The 19,826-nt window shown below is 34.4% G+C and overlaps 1 protein-coding gene across 5 annotated transcripts in view; it reads left to right on the top strand.

Moving 5' to 3' along the window:
* The window catches only part of LOC145683775 (solute carrier organic anion transporter family member 74D-like), a 551,718-nt gene that overhangs the window by 493,291 nt on the left and 38,601 nt on the right, over positions 1-19,826 (top strand). For all 5 annotated transcript variants that reach the window (XM_081755342.1, XM_081755343.1, XM_081755345.1 and 2 more), the window contains 4 exons: positions 5,004-5,168; positions 6,661-6,786; positions 8,910-8,976; positions 17,614-17,767. In XM_081755342.1, the coding sequence (XP_081611468.1) occupies positions 5,004-5,168; positions 6,661-6,786; positions 8,910-8,976; positions 17,614-17,767 (512 nt within the window). The remainder of the gene's footprint in view (positions 1-5,003; positions 5,169-6,660; positions 6,787-8,909; positions 8,977-17,613; positions 17,768-19,826) is intronic.

Consider the following 19,826-nt stretch of genomic DNA (forward strand, 5'->3'; position numbering starts at 1 on the left):
TAGTATTTGATTACCAAATAATCTGAGAGTAGCATACTTGACATATCTTTATAGTCTTATCATAATAACTGCAAATCACAATGTTTTTGGACTTATATCAGAAAAATGAAATGAAATTTTAAGTTTTACGTCCCACGGTTATGTCGGCTAGGCTAAAGGAGACAATGACGATGAGAAATGGATGAAATGGTGGAATGAAGAAAGTGGAAGGAAACGGAACGACCCAGAGAAAACCCATGGTGTTTATTCACCACAAACCGTGATCTGGGAGCGAACCAAGGACCCCATGCACCAGAGATAAACGCTCTACTACTGAGCCGCCGCGGCCCAGCTGTTGTTTCGAATATTATACTCGGACGTTTTGCAAATTTTAAATATAAGTTACTGAAAACACAAAAAGCTGGAACTAAAATTTAATTTTACGGGCTCTCTTGGCTGTAAATTTTTTTACAATGTCCTCAAAAGATAGCTTTGAAGCTAACTTATGCTCTAGAAGTATAATACTAAGTTTCTGAGGTAATTTCTTATGATTTTTAGATTATTAAAACTCATTTCCTTCCCTTATAGTGAAAATAAATATTTGTCTACTTTTGCGCCCCCTCATCCGGCGCTCGGGGCACAAACCCCGTTTTCCTTCCTTAGTTACGTCACTGCCTGGATCAAGCCCTTAAAGCTCTTCCTTCCCACATTCTTCATTCTGCTGTTCCTTCCATTATCGCTCACTTTGTTTTGTTCATCTCATTTCCTTTAGCATAAAAGAAGACATGACTTCGGTGCCGAAGACCTGGGTTCGATTCTTGGCTTGAGCTCATATGGTTTGGGTCCCACGTTAAGCTATACGGTCCACGTCTCATGTAGCCTCATTGCTGAAAGGGATGTTAAACTCACATGCAATTCAGCTCAATTAATAACAAGACATGATGGGGGCAGTAAACTTAACTGAACTTTTGTTCAGTTTTTATCAGAGAACTGAATGCAAATGTCTATACAGGAAATAACGCAATTTTTTTTTTTTTGGACTTATTTGCCTGTTTCGTTTTAACTTTATTAGATGTTAATGAATATATTTTATTGTCGATTATAAGGAACAATTAAACTGAACACTAACTGGTTATATGTCAGCAAATTTGCTTCCCTAACTGTGTGAAAACTTCCCAATTTTCGAACCCTTTAAACAGTCCACTGATTTAAATAGTTACTAAAAACATAATTACTCTCTTACGTAAAAGGAGGCATTTAATTAAGTTAAAGGTTATTTAAAATAGTTATACGTCATCATAGTCATGGTACTCAGTGTTTATATGTATACAGGGTGTTTCAAAACAACATCGACAACATTTGGGAGGTGATTCCTGACACCTAGATAAGAAAAAAAGTATAGAGCAACCTGGGTGCACAAATGCTTCCTTTCCGAGTTATAGACTGCCGAAAACATGAAAAAATGAACTTTAAATTAAAGGCTCATAGCTCCAATACTATGAGATCTACCGCAGTCGGGTTAACATTTCACTTAGGAACTAGTATGTACCCTATCCAAATATCCAAATTTCAGAATCCTGCGGTACTTCCGCAATAATATTTATAGAGGCAGTTGGTGAGTACTTTAAATTATATGCCTATAGCCAAACTCCCTTTATAAAAATTGTTGCATGAGTACCTTAGGATTCTGAAACATGCTTTCAGTTCCTAAGTGAAGTCTTGACTTGACTACGGTAGATCTCATAGTTTAAGAGTTATGGACCTTTAATATTCATTTTTTCATGTTTTTCCGTGGCCTATAACTCCGAAAGGAAGCATTTGTGTACCCAGGTTGGTCTATATTTTTTATCTTATCTTGGTGTCACGAATCACCTCCCAAATGTTGTCGATGTTGTTTTGAAACACTCTACATATTTCACATCTTACCTATTTAATCTATCCAACATTAATTATATCTACTGTTTGAAGAATATCTATTTAGTACATAACATTAGATTTTCCAACCATTTTTCTACGTCCAATGGTAGTTTAAAATTAGTTGATACTGAAGATGTATCTGTAAAGCACATTACACACACTATTGATATATTGTTCAATGTTGTCTCATGTTCAGTAATAATTTGAAATTGAATGGTACAATATATATAGTAAAACGTGCTAATATTTTTATTCCTTCTAGTTTGAATGATAGGCGAAATTGAGTTAATACTAAATAAAATAATATCAGTGCTCTATATTTCACATCATGCAGATGTCAGTTTACTTGATGTCGTCTCATTTTCTGTTACGAGTCGAAATAGAAGAATTAAATTTACAATTACATATAGTAGAAATTGTTAAATTTTTTCTATTTATTTTTCCATTTTCAATAAAAGTTTAAAATTGAATTAACAATAAGTGTGTATATATTATGTATATGTGTTATGTATATGTTATGTATATGTTCACATCTTAGATACTACTTTACCCCGTATCAATTCATTTCCAGCTACTAGGGAAATTAACCCTTTTAAATTATGAGTTTTTTAAAGGTAAATTATAGACCGTCAGTCAAGCAGCTACAGCATCATCTCTACTTATCCTAGGAACATGATTCGTACTTCATTTTTTTAAAAATAGAACAGCCTTTCAAGCGGTACCATTTACATATCTAGATCATGTATGTGAGGCGGAAAAATCGTGAAAAGAGTAATATTTCGTTAAAAAATATTCCTTTTTTTCTTTTCCTTTTTGCCGCTCTGGACTCCCCTGTGCTAACACAGAGATCTGAAAAAATCTGAAAAATATTAAGGAGTACACTCACTGAATGTGTGTGCAAAATTTCCATCTTCTATGTGGAAAAGTAAGCTTAGTAGAAAATAATAAAAATAAACAACTTTTTTTTTTTTTTTTTAAATATAATGTCATCATCTATTATGTCGCGACGCAGAAAGGCGTGAAACCATACGTATCCTGTTCTACAATGCCTACTGGCTTAAAAAAAAGAAGTAAAAAAAGCTTTATTGGTACTTTGTTTTTAATTGAACAATGAAGACACTACCCTAAAAATTGGCGATAAAAATTAAAAGAAGCAAATATAATATACAGTATAGCATACTTTAGTACTCATAGATCAAGCCAGATAAATGAGAGAATTCTTAGCAGCACTAAGCAATATTTGATTTGTTGTATAGGAAAAACGAAGAGGAAAATAAGAAGGAACAAGCTCGATTTTAAAGCGTAGTTTCCTTTGAGTAGTTTTTATTTACCCTTCGGTACGAAACGAGACTATTGCGTCAATATCAGTGGCACATAACCCTCGTTATATAATTATCTATAACCTTGATCAGTTGTAAGAAGGTTTTGAAGTGAACTTTGGCTCTGTGCGCTCAAAAGAAAAGGTCAGTGTGATAAATTATTTTAGCTTCAGATTATGTTTGTTTCTATCTTTTGTGTATTGTATATAAACTATACACACGATAAAGTAATATATATATATAATAATTCAATTATAGGCTACAGTTAAAGAATGAAAAAAAAAAAAAAGTATACGCTGGCTGCATTAACTTTCTTGCTCAGTCGTAATGGTCATCGAAATTAGGCCAACTTCTAAATGAAATAGGCTGGCTACATTAACTTTGTTGCTCAGTTGTAATAGCCATCGAAATTAGGCCAATTTCTAAATGAAATAGGCTGGTTACATTAACTTTCTTGCTCAATTGTAATGGTCATCGGATTTAGGCCAACTTATAAATGAAATAGGCTGGTGGCTTAATATTTTTGCTCAGTTGTAATGGTCATCGGATTTAGGCCAACTTCTAAATGATATGGGCTGACTACATTAACTTTCTTGCTCAGTTGTAATGGTCATCGGATTTAGGCCAACTTCTAAATGATATTGGCTGACTACATTAACTTTCTTGCTCAGTTGTAATGGTCATCGGATTTAGGGCAATCTCTGAATGAAATAGGCTGACTACATTAACTTTGTTATTCAGTTTTAAGGGCCATCAAATTTATTCGCCTATATGTATCCAAAACCTTGATCAACAGATTGCAATCTTGGCCAAGAATTTTAAGAATGGTCCAAACAATGCATGAAAAGATTGCGATCTTGGCAAAGAATTAGTTTTTAGATCAGGGGCCCCAAAATTTTTGATTTGCCCCTATATCGAGTTTTCGTATTTTCTACGGAATAAGCACATCATACTGAGTTAAGTGATAGTGTGGGTTTGGCTACACTATATGTAATTCTCCAGATATAAGGCATACAAACATTTTTTTTGATTGAATGAAATATATTGGATCTTGAATCAGGGGCCAAAAATTTTTGAACGGTCTCTAAATGAAGTTTTCGTATTTTCTACGGAGTAAGCACGTCATACTGAGTAAACTGATAATTTAGGTGTGGCTACACTATATTTAGTTCTACAGATATAAGGCATACAAAAAAAAAAAATGATTGAAATATATTGGATGTTTTATTAATAAGAAGAGAAAAGAACTCTGCAAACAGGCATAAATGGACAGTCCATCTGGGTATTGTCATTATCATGTTGACAAATGCTAGTGGAGGAGTCTAGCTTTTTAAAGTAACAAGTTTTTATTATTTATTTAAGCTTATTCCGATTTTAATTCCTGTACTATCTTTTAACATTTAACAGAAACTAAAATTTAAAAAATCGATTGTCTTTTGAATTCATTTTTTGGGGGGTGGGTTGGGATGAGTGAGTTTCTTTCAGAAGCGTTGGTCTTCCCTTTAAAATACTCGTTAAGTCCATACAAGACATTACTAGCATACTACGTAATTACGAGCCCGAAACAGGAAAACGGGATATTTTACATCCCGTTTGCAAAATTTCTGGACACTGGACTACTTTCGGAGAAATAGGAGATTTTTTGTAGAAAAAGAAAAAATACCTTGATGTCTGGATTTGCAAGTGTTAAAACCTTGTGCGTATTGAAATATCGTTTATGTGTTCGACTTATTATTATTATTATTATTGATAAAGTATAATCTAATTTGTTTTCTTGTTTCTTTCCAGACTTTCCAAAAGCTGTGAAACGATTATTGAACAATGATATTCTAATGTTTCGAACAGCAAGTAGTGTTCTTCATCTTTTGCCTATCGCAGGATTATATACTTTTCTCCCAAAGTACCTGGAAACTCAGTTTCGTCTCCCTGCACATATTGCAAATATGGTCTCAGGCAAGTATACTGAAGAAGTTAATATCTCCATTGAAACACTATTCTACATTGCCACGGACGGGTTTTAGATTATTGGTTGCGCCCATGAGATTATTTCGGGGCAATATTTGAGATTATTCTATTGTTTTTCATTGAAAATGGTACCATCAAACTGGAAAATGATAAATCTGTGGGGAAGAATGATAAATTTAAGGGAAACAATGGTAAATCTTGAGAAAGAATGGTAAATTTAAAGAAAACAATGGTAAATCTTTGGAAAGAATGGTAAATTTAAAGAAAACAATGGTAAATCTTTGGAAAGAATGGTAAATTTAAAGGAAACAATGGTAAATCTTGGAAAAGAATGGTAAATTTAAAGAAAACAATGGTAAATCTTGGGAGAGAATGATAAATTTAAGGGGAAAATGATAAATCTTGGGAAAGAATGATAAATTTAAGGGGAAAATGATAAATCTGAGGAAAGAATGGTAAATGTAAGGGGAACAATAGTAAATCTTGGGAAAGAATGATAAGTTTGGGAAGCTATGCCTAAGCTTTTAGGGGGATGAGTATCCCTGATTGCAAACATAATTACATTTTAAAATATAAGTAAAGGTTTCTCCTGTTTCGGGACAGGCCGTGAAAGCCAAAGGGCTTTCTGTAGGGGTAGAGACACTTTCTTGACTCCGACGTTCATGATGATGATAGACATCACCGCGTCCCGGTTGCTACTTTCCCAGACTACCCCAGGTACTCATTTTAAAACTGTGTTAACCTGAGAGCCGGAATGGAACAAAGGTAGAATGAGATAAATTCCCGCTCCACCGCGAATCGGCCCCTGGTTGCCAGGTAGGCAGTTAAAGGTTGTGCTCACTACGCTACCGCGGCTCCATAATTACTTTCACTTTTGGTAATCATGGCATGGCAAATCTTTATCTTAACCCTGGAATACACAACGGGGTGCTATGACTCACCAGCATTTCTTTGTACATCTATAGAAGTCGCACTGAACGTTCTGACCTGCTTTGCCCTTTTGTATTCTTAGTCAAAGTCATAATCTATTATTTTCCTGGCATCATTGTGTTGAATTAAACTTTCAGCTGGTTTTCCACAGGTTGTCTGGCACACCCATCTATGAATTTGCTGAATATGGAAACAAACCTTTTTCTTTTTTCAAAGGATATTTCAGCTGATATTATTCCTTAAATTTTATTATCAATTTTAAATAGTGTTGTCAGTGTGTAATAACATTCTGATGATTACTGAAGATATTACATCTACAGTTTTTATATCTAGAAAGCTTTTAAAGAAAATGAAGGAAATATTACTCTGTTTCAGCTATTTTAGGACTAATAGAATTATCCATTTTTAAGTTAAGTACCATGTTTTATTAAGTTATCAGGCTATCTTTTAAACACATATATTTAATCTTTTAGGATAATATTTTTGTTTTTAAATCGTTTAATTCTTCATATTTTCATTACTAATAATAATTAATTCCTCTTCATTCTAGGAGTTGGAGGTATTTTGGTGATGGGCCTTGGTATTATTATCAGTGGCGTGTTTATTTTGAAATTCAAACCTAACGCAAGGTTTGTGGCAGCGTGGATAGCTTTAACAGCTATAATCTATGCGGCAGGTAAAGTTATTCAATATGTTAATTTTCAAAGAAGTGTTTGAACCTTAGTTTATTTTGTCTTTCATTTCTGAATACCGTATTAAAGTTAGGCCATTTTTATAAATTTAAAATTATTACTTTTTATTCTTAAATATACCTAGTAGGATTATATTACAAATTTAAAGTGTAACAGTAAATTATAACAATCAGTAATCTATTCAACTTTCAGCAACACTAGCAAGCACTGAAATTTAACAAAAATATACACACTATACCGACAGTTTTATTTACAGTGCATTATGCAAAATATATATTAAAGCTTTGCAACAGCACTTTCAAACTTTCGCCGAGATGATTACAGAAAAAAGATCTCCAGTTCCTTACCAGAAGGTAGCGTTCCCAAAACTGATGCAACATTCCCTCTTTGTACTGCCATACTGATGCGTTGCAGTAGAAAAGAGGTTGCTCTAGCGTCTCCTGACGATAAATAAATGCGATGACCGACTTCTTTTATAAAGTTAAGGCCTCCGGGACCCCAGGAACCACCTCATTCGATAAGGCCATTTTTTTTAAAAAAAAATAATGTTTTAACATCAAAGGAACATTAAAATGTTAGCAATATGAGCTGTTATATATACAATTTATAATAGCATAAAAACGCCTCGTTTTCTAAGAAGAACTTCTTTTATAAAAGTTCTTCCCTCTGAAGGGGTAAGTAGAGCTTAGTTGAGTAAATCAGAATCCGAGATCGACTCCCACTACCGTTTTATTATTTGAAAATCCTCTAATAACAACCGTATTTACAGAAATACTTCAATACAATTTTCTCTATTGTAAAGTAGAAATTAAATAGCCTGTGCGATCAAGGACAGGATTTCTACAGAACTCCGGGCAAGCTAGGTAGAGTGGTGTAGGAAACCACAATGCTTCAGGCAAGCAGTGAAGAGTTTAAAAGTGACAGAACTCCGAAGCAGGCTAAGCCAGGTAGAAGTGAAGCCAAGAGTTCCCCAGTAGTCTAGAGGCTTTGAGGTTGGGTTTCTCCTAGTGCTCCAGGCAAGCAAGAGGAGGAGGGAGACCAATCGAAAACTGGGGACTCTCCGCTAAATGCTCTTCAATATATAGACGCTCCAGGCGGCGATAGCGCTACTGTTCCCATGTCGTCACGTGACTTGTAGGTGGTGCTTGTGGTTCTGCTTCCTGGTGGTGCTTCTTGTGGTACTCTCACGTGAGGCGTAGTACTCCAACGTAAATATATGTGGTTGATGTTTAGAAACAGGAGCAGGTGACATGATTTACAAGCACTAATACACGGTACATTACAATATTAATTAAACATTATGTAGTTTTTTAAAGTACGTAATCATAGTAACACATTTATTTTTAAAATGCGAAATTTTATTTTAATCTACTTAATCTAATGGACTCAGAATACAGTTTTTCCTTAATAGTATCCTAAGCTCTTTTAAATTATATTTCAACTGATCAACAGAACGTATGGAATACATATTACAAGATGAAAGTAATAATAACCTTTTTGTATTCCTAGAAGCTGAAATAATTTTCAATATTTCGAATAGATAAGTTTGTATCCATCTTCAAGGATCAAAGAGTCTTAAAAATACGTTATTTCGTGTAGAAATTTAAAATGTCCACTGATATTGAAGTTATGAGCATGTGAAAATATTACAGCACTTTATTCTGTCCAGAATTACATAAAATTATATGTAATATTACTGGAGATTACCTTATTTTCAAATCTCCTACTCTCGCGTGTCACTCTGAATTTCGGCCGCAATGATGGACATTATCAAAAATATTAAATTAGGGAAGCAAGTAAACTAATTGGGGTTAATTTAAGTAAGGGCTCTTGACTAAGTACAGTTAAAGGGTTTTTCTTCAACCATTAATTTAGTTTTAACCTTCCTTTGTGTTTTGTTTTGAAGATGTGGGCGAAATATTAAGCAGAAAAATTAAGAAAGAAAGAGTTGAAAAAGTCTCCTCTTCTTTACAACCAGTTTAATTTTGTATTGAATAAATATAATTAAAAGAAATACAAATACTAAATACAGTTTTGTAACTTGTATTATAGCACTTTATAGTAGTAACATTCTATCTATTTATACAAATATTTTTTTGGTTTGCAGGTATGGGCATTCTCATGCTTATTGGTTGCCAGACAAATGACTTCGTTGAATTGCCTACAGGAGATAGGTAAATAATAGATTTCTCTTCATTATTTGTGAGCTTCTTGGTAACTGTACTCCATATCCAGTATACAAATTATTATCAAAATAATGGAATCTCCTAAAGTGAGAAACACTACATATGTCTGCATTGGCAACAGTCAGGCGGTGACTACAGCGCCGGGTTCTTTGTAATGGTGTATTAGAACAATCTCCGTACTACGTGAGAAGCAATAGAACGATAGTGTACAGTGAACTGAGCTGACGGTAATAGTGTAAAATGGGTGACCTCTCTGATTTCCAGAGGGTTATGTGATGCGAGGTGACGAAAATGATAAGCATGTTTCAAAGTCGCGAGGAACACTGTCCAAGGGGATGATGATTACAAAACTCCCGGCAAAACCACATCGACGTAGAGGAACTTAATGTTCGGAATAAAACCGTCAGTGATAGATCCCGCCGAGCGTTAAACCGGACTGTCATTCAGAACCCTCGCGCGACTGCAAGTGCCGTAGGAATTCAAGCAGCACCTCCACAGTCCTAGGCGAGTTATATAAAATAGGAATACAGGGTCTCGTTGCACAGGCGAAACTCCAGATAAGAAACAATAACGCTTTGGCATCATGCCAATAGTATTGTGAACATGGAATATGGACTGCTGATGGCTGGAAAAGTTTCAAACCACAGGCCGTGTTAATGTCTGACGGCCACCCAAAGAAATGAATGATCCGTAGTGTTTCCGACCAACTGTGAAACATAGATGCAGCTCTGTGATGCTCTGGGTCGTAATATTCTTATTTTCAGTGAGTCCTGTGCTGATGCATACTGATTATGTCACTTCCCGTGATTATGTCGTCAGTTTAGGGAACCATGTGCATCCTGTGGCCCAGATATCATTTCTGAACATTCACGCCGTATTCATGGATGATAATGTACTCATTTACACAGTTGAAAATGTCACAGAGTTATTAGAAGAACATTAGGATGAACCTGAACTTCCATTCTTCAATCCCGGCTCGCACAATCCCAGGACCTGAACATAATTCAACATCAATAGTCCGTTTTTGAGGCATGATTCCGACGCAGATTTCCGATTTTATCCTCTCTCACGGAATTGGACATTGTACTGCACGCAGAATGATGTAATATCCCATTTGGTAACATTCACGACCACTCTGACTCAATTTCATTTTTCATCATGTCAAACTTATTTCTGCATTATTTTTGGTGTACCCAGTTCAGACAACTTAATCCTTTTTATTTTAAAAGTCTGCTACCTTTAAACAAATAGTGTAAATAATCGTTGTACGTTCTCGCAACGGATGTATATCAGCAACGAGCAGACGAAGTAGTCAGTGACCTTGGCAATCAACTTCAGCCAATCATAGTCGTACTTGTGCTCACGTCACTATAGTAGGTGGGACTCACGTGAGTAGCGAGAACAAGGAGAAAACGCGAGAAGCAGCCATCATTAGGCGCCACAAGAGTTAATAGGAAGAGACTCACCTTCTCATTGCTGCTAAAACAACGCACATAAAAATGTAATATTGAACGCATCCGTTTGTATTTTTACAATGTAGAAACATCAACATTTTTTGTTGTCATAATATTACCTTTTACTTGTAAAGACATGTAAATATAGCGTTAATATTAAATATGTTCCAATTTGTGAGTATCATTGACGTTATTCTGGCCCGGATGCTCTCGCCTCATGGTTGTGCATGGTGTAGAATATATATTAATGCTAGCAAATTATTGTTGTAAATTGTTTTTCAGTCAAATGATGCTGAAGTTTTGGACTATTTGTAAGTTTACGGTTGTTATTTGAATTTTCGTCTAGCGATGAAAGAAGCTATTGCTTTGCGATAACTTGTTTCGTCGTTAACGCTTGGGTGAAAAATTTGATCAATAACTATCTACTGTAATGTTTGCTCTACTTGGATTACCATCCTATGGAGTAAACATCACAATCAGAGTTATTCTGAGAGAGAAAATGCTACAAGGCTATATTAATATGTAACGCACTTTTATCAGGTGTTCCCATTATTTTGATAATCATCTGTATATATTAATAAATTTAACTATGCTTTCAACTTTTGCATAAGTTCTTTCCGTTCTATTTAATTTTTCATTAGAGTTATTCTGAGGGAGAAAAATGGTACAAGGCCATATAATCTGTAACTTGCACTTTTATTAGATGCTACTATTATTTTGATAACTGTCTGTGTATATTAATATACTTTGATTTTAACTTTTGTATAAGTTCTTTCCGTTTAACAGAGGAATATATCCAAATTTTAGGTGCTACAAATCAAAAAATGAAATAAAAAGTTTCAGTTTTACGTCCCACGATTATGCCGTGTAGTCTAATGGAGACAGTAATGATGGAAAATGAAGAAATTGTGGAATAAAGAAAGTAGGAGGAAACGGAAGAACCCCGAGAAGACCTACGCACTCGGTGTAGTTTACCAGAAAGCTCACTTGGCAATCTGGGATCGAACCAAGGACCCCAAGCACCAGAGGTGAACGCTCTACCACTGAGCCACCGCGGCCCCTTTTCTACAGGTTTAACATAGAATTAGACACTAATTCCAGAAAAATATGGTATGATATACAAGTATGAAGCTAAACGAAAATAGCATTTGTATATTGTTTTCACGCGTAACCGGATATTTTCTTTCTCTTTGGTAATATTCGCTTCTGTTTCCTTTTCCTTAATTCTCTGATGATGAGTGTCTGGCGGTTTGAAAGCTATGAGTTCTATGTACTGCCTTCAGTAGGTTTATGTTCTCAATTACGTAAACACCTTTTAAATTTGCTTTATAGATCATGAATGACACTTTCTTCGGAAACTTATGGACTAAGAAAAACAACCATGATAGATATGGCAGAATAGATGTAAGAAGTAATTTAATTTTTGAAGAACAATATAGCTGCTCGGATGTCTTTCCTTGCAGATACTGCGAACATCAATCTTGTATGTAATATCTGGTGATCATGGTAACGATTGCAGATAGAATTCTTTCTAGAACCTCTAGTATATGTCAAATATTTGATATAACTCCAAAATGAAAACTCAAAGGATTAGGTTAAGTGAACTTAATAGCCAGTATAGAAGAGTAGAATTATTTTCAGAAGACTGCCTAGTCCATTTAACAGAACAAATGAAACCAGTCCGACTTTTCTTTTCGTCTATAGGTCTTTTTGTTATCACACGAAAACTTCATTGCGCTGCCTGCCACTATGAACTGGGTTTAGGAAATCTAAAGCACATACAATGGTTTCTGTTTACCTATGCGTGTCCCATATAACTGAGACACTACTAATTCTAGCGTTTCTAGCGGTGAAAACGTTCAACTGTAACGCGATGCGCTAATCCTGTTTTGAAAAAAAAAAAAAAGCTCCGCTACTTTTTGCATATTATAACGTGCTTTCTCTATTCTTTTTTTTTCTTTCTTTTTAATATTGACTTTGTAAATCATTTAGAGAATTATGACGTACTGTATAATATCTAGAAGTCCGTTCTTTGTTCGGGAGAGGGTTTACTGGCAAGCTTACTCTGAATAAAAATCTCTTACTTAAAAGAGGTAAATTTTTCCATTTCATGAAATTTGTTTAAATTAAAATGTACAGGTAATGAAGAATTTTCCGCCAACCACGAATATACATACATATAGAAATATTAAGAAGGCTACGCGATATAAATTTTGATACGCGAAAGATGTCACAAACAGCACATATCTTATGGTTGTAAGCCTAGTTATTGTTTTATTTTTTGTTAATGACTTACCTGACTGCATTTCTCATCGTGAAAAATTACTATATGCGGATGATCTAAAAACATATCCTAATTCTCTAAACGATAACATAAAACTACAGCAAGGTCTAGATCATATTAGTAACTAGTGCTCTTCTAATCAACTTGGAGTCAATGCAAGCAAATGCAAAGTATTATCATTCACTAGGAGTAAATCACCTCTTCACTTTGATTATGTAATTAATAAATATGTAGTAAATAGACATAATTTAGTTAAGGATCTTGGTGTTACATTTGATGCTAAGTAAACGTTTGACAGTCACATTGCAAATATAAAAAGTGAAGCATTAGGATTCGTGATTAGAACAGGAAAAGAATTTAAGAACTCTTCAACATTAGAGAAGTTGTACATGTTCGTTTAAAGTTAGAATATGCGCCTACTATTTGGAATCCATCTTAAAAAAAAAAAAAAAAAATCATAAGCAATTAGAAAGAATACAGGGAAAATTTTTGAAATTTCTGACCTATAAATAAACTCACATTTACCTTACTTACGACAGCTATAAAACCATGCTTGATATCTTTCGTCTTCCAACTCTAGAACAAAGACGTCATATTTTTGATTTGTTATTCATTCAGAGTGTTTACTCAAAATATTTTGGACTGTACAGACTTAGTTTCTTCATTAAATTTTCATGTTCCTTCATTAAAAACACGTAAAAGCTCTGGTCTCTATTACTATAAAAATCAAAAAAGTAATATACTGATGAAATCACCAATCTGCAGATCAACAGCTTTGTATAATAGAATGTCTATAAATAACAATGAATTAGATAAATATGATATATTGCCTAAGAAATTTAGAGATAACTTTATGAATATGTAAATTTCAACACTGTAATTGGGCTATAGCCTGTGGTGTTGAAAGTAAATAAATAATATACTGATTCAATTCAAAATAAGTAAATTCAATGAAGTTAACAAATACAACTGAAGTACTTAGTAATTAAGAGAATTTAAAAATTCTGAAGTGTCTAAAATAAATATGTATGTTGTTAAAGAAAAATTTAGAATAATTTTCCACTTACTCTAAGCAAGCTTTGTCAAGTACATTAAAAGACAAAAGAGAACTATCACCTACGAAAAGTTTCAAAGATGAGTTAGTGATAACAGCAATAAGTAGAATGTTATGAAGCCTTTAGTTTCGGTGATAGCTCATCTTTGATTCTTCCTTTTTCGTTTATCTTAAATTAATCGCACTTTGCAAAATTCTTACATACTTTAGATAATAAGAAGAACTAACTGAACCTGCGCTCTCTACACAACGCATCATTCACTTATGAGCATGAATCTCCTTCTCATTCCTCACAACATATGTACATGTCACTTTACAAACACAAGTGAAAGACGTCTTGATAAAAATCGGCAAGGGATATCAAAAAGTGAAGACGTTTTTGATTATTTTTTTAACATCTCACATCGTTTGCCAGATTGAGCCTACTTCCGGTTGGAATTTCTAATTCATGTATGATCAATGTTTTCTTTCCTCTCGTATGCAGTATGTAATAAGCAAATACATTACAAACACAATTAATAATAATGTCAGTGATATATGGTGTTAATTGGGCAAAACACTCCAAACAATAAAGATTCATCTTAGCCTGGAGAAATGGTAATCCTTCATTTCTCATTATCCTTTGGCTATGAAACAAAAGCCGGAGAGATATACTAACCCCATATACAAAGGCATGGTGTTGTAATGTATAACTCGTAGGATATAAAGCTTTAATTTTTAAAATTTCAATACTTTCAGCATACCCTTAAAAAATGTAATAAAGAAATAAGGATCATTTTTTAAAAAATATTTAATTAGAACTGAACAATCTACACAAAATTTGCAATCAATCAGTAAAAACGGCATCTCTCTGGGGCTTATGGTTTCCGAGATATCATTGTTAAAGGAATTGGCCACAAACATATAAACTTTTCTTGACCACAAACATATAAACCTAACATTTTAGTATATAGATAATAAACTCTGCAACTTTATTTAGACTAAAAGACATTGCTATCTTCCTTTTATTGTGCTATGACAAATGTTTCTGAATATTTAAGAAGTAAATCATAAGCTGTTTATTAACACAATAAGTTAAACTTTTCATTTTCGTTTAATAATTCGCACTTATATAAAATAGAAAGAAAATTGCAGTAACATGTCTTAACATATTTAAATTTTGTAATGTGGCAATAATTTCGTCTTGATAATCCTCTAACATCTACGTGAGACAATTAGATTTTGAAATTCCTACTACTGATACGTGAGACAAATAGATTTTGAAATTCCTAAGTGAGTTGGTAAATTTTTACATTATTATTATTATTATTATTATTATTAAGTTTGACAGATCATGGGATTAATGTTTTTTCTTTTCTTCGTAATTTTCAGTTTGTACCTGGAAATATTTCTTCCATGTTCCTCGAATTTCAGATTCCTCTTTTTTTAACTCCCAATATTTTCTTCTATTTTTCAAATCATCGATCACTTGTGTTCTTCTTCTTGCTATTCCTCGCTTCCCTTCCATATTTCCTTCTATGGCAGTATGAAGAAAACATTTTCTTCGCAAAATGTGTCCAATTCAATTGGCTTTTCTACGAAGGATGGGGGACTAGAAGCGTCCTCTTCTTTCCTGTTCATTTAAAAACGTCTTCGTTTGTTACTCTTTCTGTCTATTTTATCTTCTCCATCTTCCTCCAACACCACGTTTCGAAGCGCTCTAAATATTTCTTCTCTAACTTCCGTAATGTCCAAGTCTTTGAACCATGAAGTCCAACACCTCATATATAACACTTGACCAGTTTCTTCCTTAGTCCAATATTAAGGCTGCTAGTTAAGAGTGATTTTTTCTTGTTGAATGCCTATTTGGCTATGGCAGTTCTCGAGCTGATCTCTTTGGTGGAGTACGCGTCTTTCGTCAAAATACTTCCGAGGAATTTGAAATACTTGACCTTTCCAAGTTCTCTTTGTTGTACTCTGACCCGTAAGGGCGCATTTCCACGAATATATATATATATATATATATATATATATATATATATATATTCTTATGCCTTTTGATTTTTCAATGTTGATTTTTACATAGTAATCTTCTAATTTCTTCACCAAACTAACAAACTTCTCTTGAAAACTGTAAAAATTTTCAAAACTCTCCACTCGCTGAAAATATACTAACAGAAATTTGCTAAGAAAAATACACAGCTAATGTATTAAACTTATAAGGAACAACATACTAATTGTGTATTGTTCTCAGCAATTTGATATTGGAGAGTTTTGTAAGACGTTCTTTACTTTTCAAGAGAATTAAGTTTATTAATTTGGTGAAGACGTTAATTGATTAATATGCAAAACCTTTCACTTACATAAGGTACAGTTAACCTGTATGAAGATGTAAGAAGATAAACAAGATATCGGAATTATTGTCATATCATCATCATCATCATCGTAGATATTCTGCCATTATTACTATCAGGTCACTTGCTGCAACTGAGAAGCTTCCATGCCACATAGTCTTCAGCTAAACCTCTTCGTTTTCACGTACGATTTTTCTGTTCTGATATCGTCCATTAATTGTAATCTCCTTCGTCCCTCCCTCTCTTTCCTGCGATCATACCGATACCTTTAAAACGTCCCTCATGATACCGTTCCTTCTTATCCAATATCCCAACCAGTTTCTCTTCCTCTTCTTAATAATATCTAAAATTTTTCTTTTGTCCCTTGCCATTTCTAACACTCTCTCATTCGTTTTCCGCTCGACCCAGCTAATTCGCTCCATTCTTCTCCACACCCACATTTCAAAAGCTTCCTGTTGTTTATAATAATTTTTGCGTAATGTCCATGTTTCTGCCTCAAACAGTATAATACTCTATACGAAGCCCTTTATTAGTCTTTTTCTCAACTCTATTCAAGGTCCCACAAAATAGTACTTTCTTTCTCCTAAAGGTTTCTTTTGCCATTCCTATCCTTGCTTTTATTTCACATTCACACTTCATAGCACCACTTATAATACTACCCAGGTATCGGAAACTGGTCGCCTGTTCTATTTTCTCCTCTCCTACTTCTATATTTGACACCGATCCCTTCTTTCCAATCATCTTGACTTTTGTCTTTCTAACATTTATTTTCATCCATATTCTTCACAGTCCTTCCTCAAGTTTTCTAACATATTATTAATTTTCTCTTCAGATTCTGCAACACGCGCCATATCATCTGCAAATCGAATACTCCTAATCATTCTATCTCCTACTGAAATCCTATCTTCATTTTATTGTCATATAATAAAACTTACAGAAGTTAGTGACTGTCACTATAATTTTCTTACTGTTTACTTACATGTACTTGTGCAGTTATTTTGGTATTGTGTGGAAATTTTAATTTTAATTTTCACAACTGTATTTTTACTTTTTATCCTTTGCAGCAGCCAGGACTGTAAAGGAAAATTATATCAGAAAAAAATAAAGTTTTACCGCTTCAAGTTAATAGAAGATATCTTACCTAAACTTTTAATCCGTGTTTAAAGAAGTAGAACATTAGATCAAGTTTCTTACTTTAGTTTGGGGTGTTAAATTGTAATTTTTACTTATGTGATTTCCCTTAAGATCCACTGCTTTGTTATTATGTATATTGTTTCTGACGTGTTTTTTGTGCTTGATGTTCGAAAAAGGTAATAATAAACTAAACTAAACTATTAGAGTATATATTTTAACTTATCGATGTAACTTTATCAAATTAAGCGAAATATTGTGACAACATATTCAGGTCTACTATTTGTATATTTATAAAGTAATGACCATTTGTAGTATGTTTGTAAGATAATACTAACTATATTTTTTTTCTTCCTTGTCCATAAATAGCCTGTTAAATTTTACGCCTCAATGTAACACATCATGTGATTGTGATACGGGGAAGTTTAGTCCTGTCTGTGGGAGCGACAATAGAACCTACTTCTCTGCTTGTCATGCTGGTTGTGTGTCGACGATAACTACAGCGGATGATAAAATTTTGGAGGTAAATATTTCATCATATGTTTCAAAGTCTCTGTACTTCTTTAAAAGGAATATACGAGGATCAGTCGATAAATATGTGCAATTTTGTTCCAATCGTCTGTAGTTTAGCAGAATGGCTTTCTGCTATCGGAAACTGATAGATGGTATCATTGTCTTTACTTGTGCAAGGTTTCTGCGTCATCTCTTCAGATCGTAAATCATATATATATATATATATAGGCCTATATATATATATATATATATATATATATATATATATATATATATATATATATATATATATATATATATATATATATATATATCAGCTGTTCTAAAAATGGCATCCACGGACCACAAAGAGTATTTACAGGCCAAAATTAAGCGAAAATATTATATGATGGTTTGCTCTCCGGGGCCTCTTTCAGCCGCTATAGAGAATCAAAATTTCTCAATGTGGCAACTCGTAGATTAACTTGGAGACATTAACATCACTCTACAAATATATTAGGCAGTTAAATCGATTGCTACACTAATAAATGATGTTAGTATTAATCTATATCAACTTTAACTGCCATCCGGAAAGAATCGATATAACTATTTGATAGATTGGTAGATCTACTCTATGATTCTTTATTTGAGACGTTGCCACATAGTGCAGTTCGTGCCTCCAGACAAGGATCCGAAAGGTATACAAATATATATATTTGGTCTAGGAATTAATTCGTGCGGGTGGACAAGAGATGGCGCAACGAACGGAGCGTCCCACAGTTCCGTGTATCCACACATGTGTTGCAAACCCCTGTCATCGCGTATCGTTCGTAGTATAGGGCAGTGGATTAAAGCGTCAACAACACCAGTTTGTAGTTAAGTGAACATGGCGCAATTTGTGCCTGATAAAGTGTTTTTGCGGGGTGTCCTGCTGCATTACTTTAACATGCAGAAAAGTGCGACTGAAAGTCATCGTATTTTGGTGGAAGTGTATGGTGACCATGCTCTACTTGAGCGAACGTGTCAGAAGTGGTTTGCACGGTTTAGAAGTGGTGATTTCGACTTGGCAGACCAAGAGCGAGCTGGACAGCCAAAAAAATTTCAAGACGAAGAATTGACAGCATTGCTCGAGCAGGATTCGTGTCAAACGCAGGAACAACTTGCAGCAGCATTAGGCGTTGATCAAACAACAGTCTCCAAACGCTTGAAAGCCATGGGAATGATTCAAAAGATGTCACATTGGGTTCCACATGAATTGAAAGACAGAGACGTTGAAAGACGAAAAACCATTTGCGAATTGCTGCTTCAACGACAGAGCAGAAAGGGGTTTCTGCATCGAATTATTACGGGTGATGAGAAGTGGATCCATTACGAGAACCCTAAGCGAAAAAAGGCCTGGGTGAAACCAGGTGAACCAGGTCCATCACAACCAAAACGAGATATTCACTGTGCAAAGGTTATGCTGTGCATATGGTGGGATATGAAAGGTGTGGTGTACTATGAGCTGCTGCAACCGGGTGAAACTATGAATGGAGAACGTTCTCGACGACAATTAATGCGTTTGAAGCAAGCTCTGGCCAGAACACGACCAGAATGGGAGAACAGACATGATAAACTTATTGTTCAACATGATAACGCTCGCCCACATGTCGCAAAACCGGTCAAAACCTATTTAGAAAATGTCGGATGGGAAGTTTTACCCCACCCGCCGTATTCACCAGACGTTGCTCCTTCGGACTACTACTTGTTCGATTGCATGAACAACGACTTGATTGGACAGCGGTTTACTTCTTCAGAAGATATCGAAACATGGGTCTCTGACTGGATCGCTTCCAAGGATGAGGACTTCTTTCGCCACGGAATCCGTACATTGCCTGACAGATGGGCGAAAGTGGTGGCTAGCGATGGACAATATTTTTCTTAAGGTATTTATGTATTTTGTGTTTGTACTACAGCTTCAATGTGTGCGTACCAACCGCACGAATTAATTCCTAGACCAAATATATATATATATATTGTTTTATTGTGACTTGTATAATAGTGCTCTGTGCTCGGTGGGCGCCATTTTATATATACATATACAAAAATGT

Source organism: Thermobia domestica, chromosome 4 (genome assembly GCF_964235325.1).
Source record: "Thermobia domestica chromosome 4, izTheDome1.hap1.1, whole genome shotgun sequence".
Lineage (NCBI taxonomy): Eukaryota > Metazoa > Arthropoda > Insecta > Zygentoma > Lepismatidae > Thermobia > Thermobia domestica.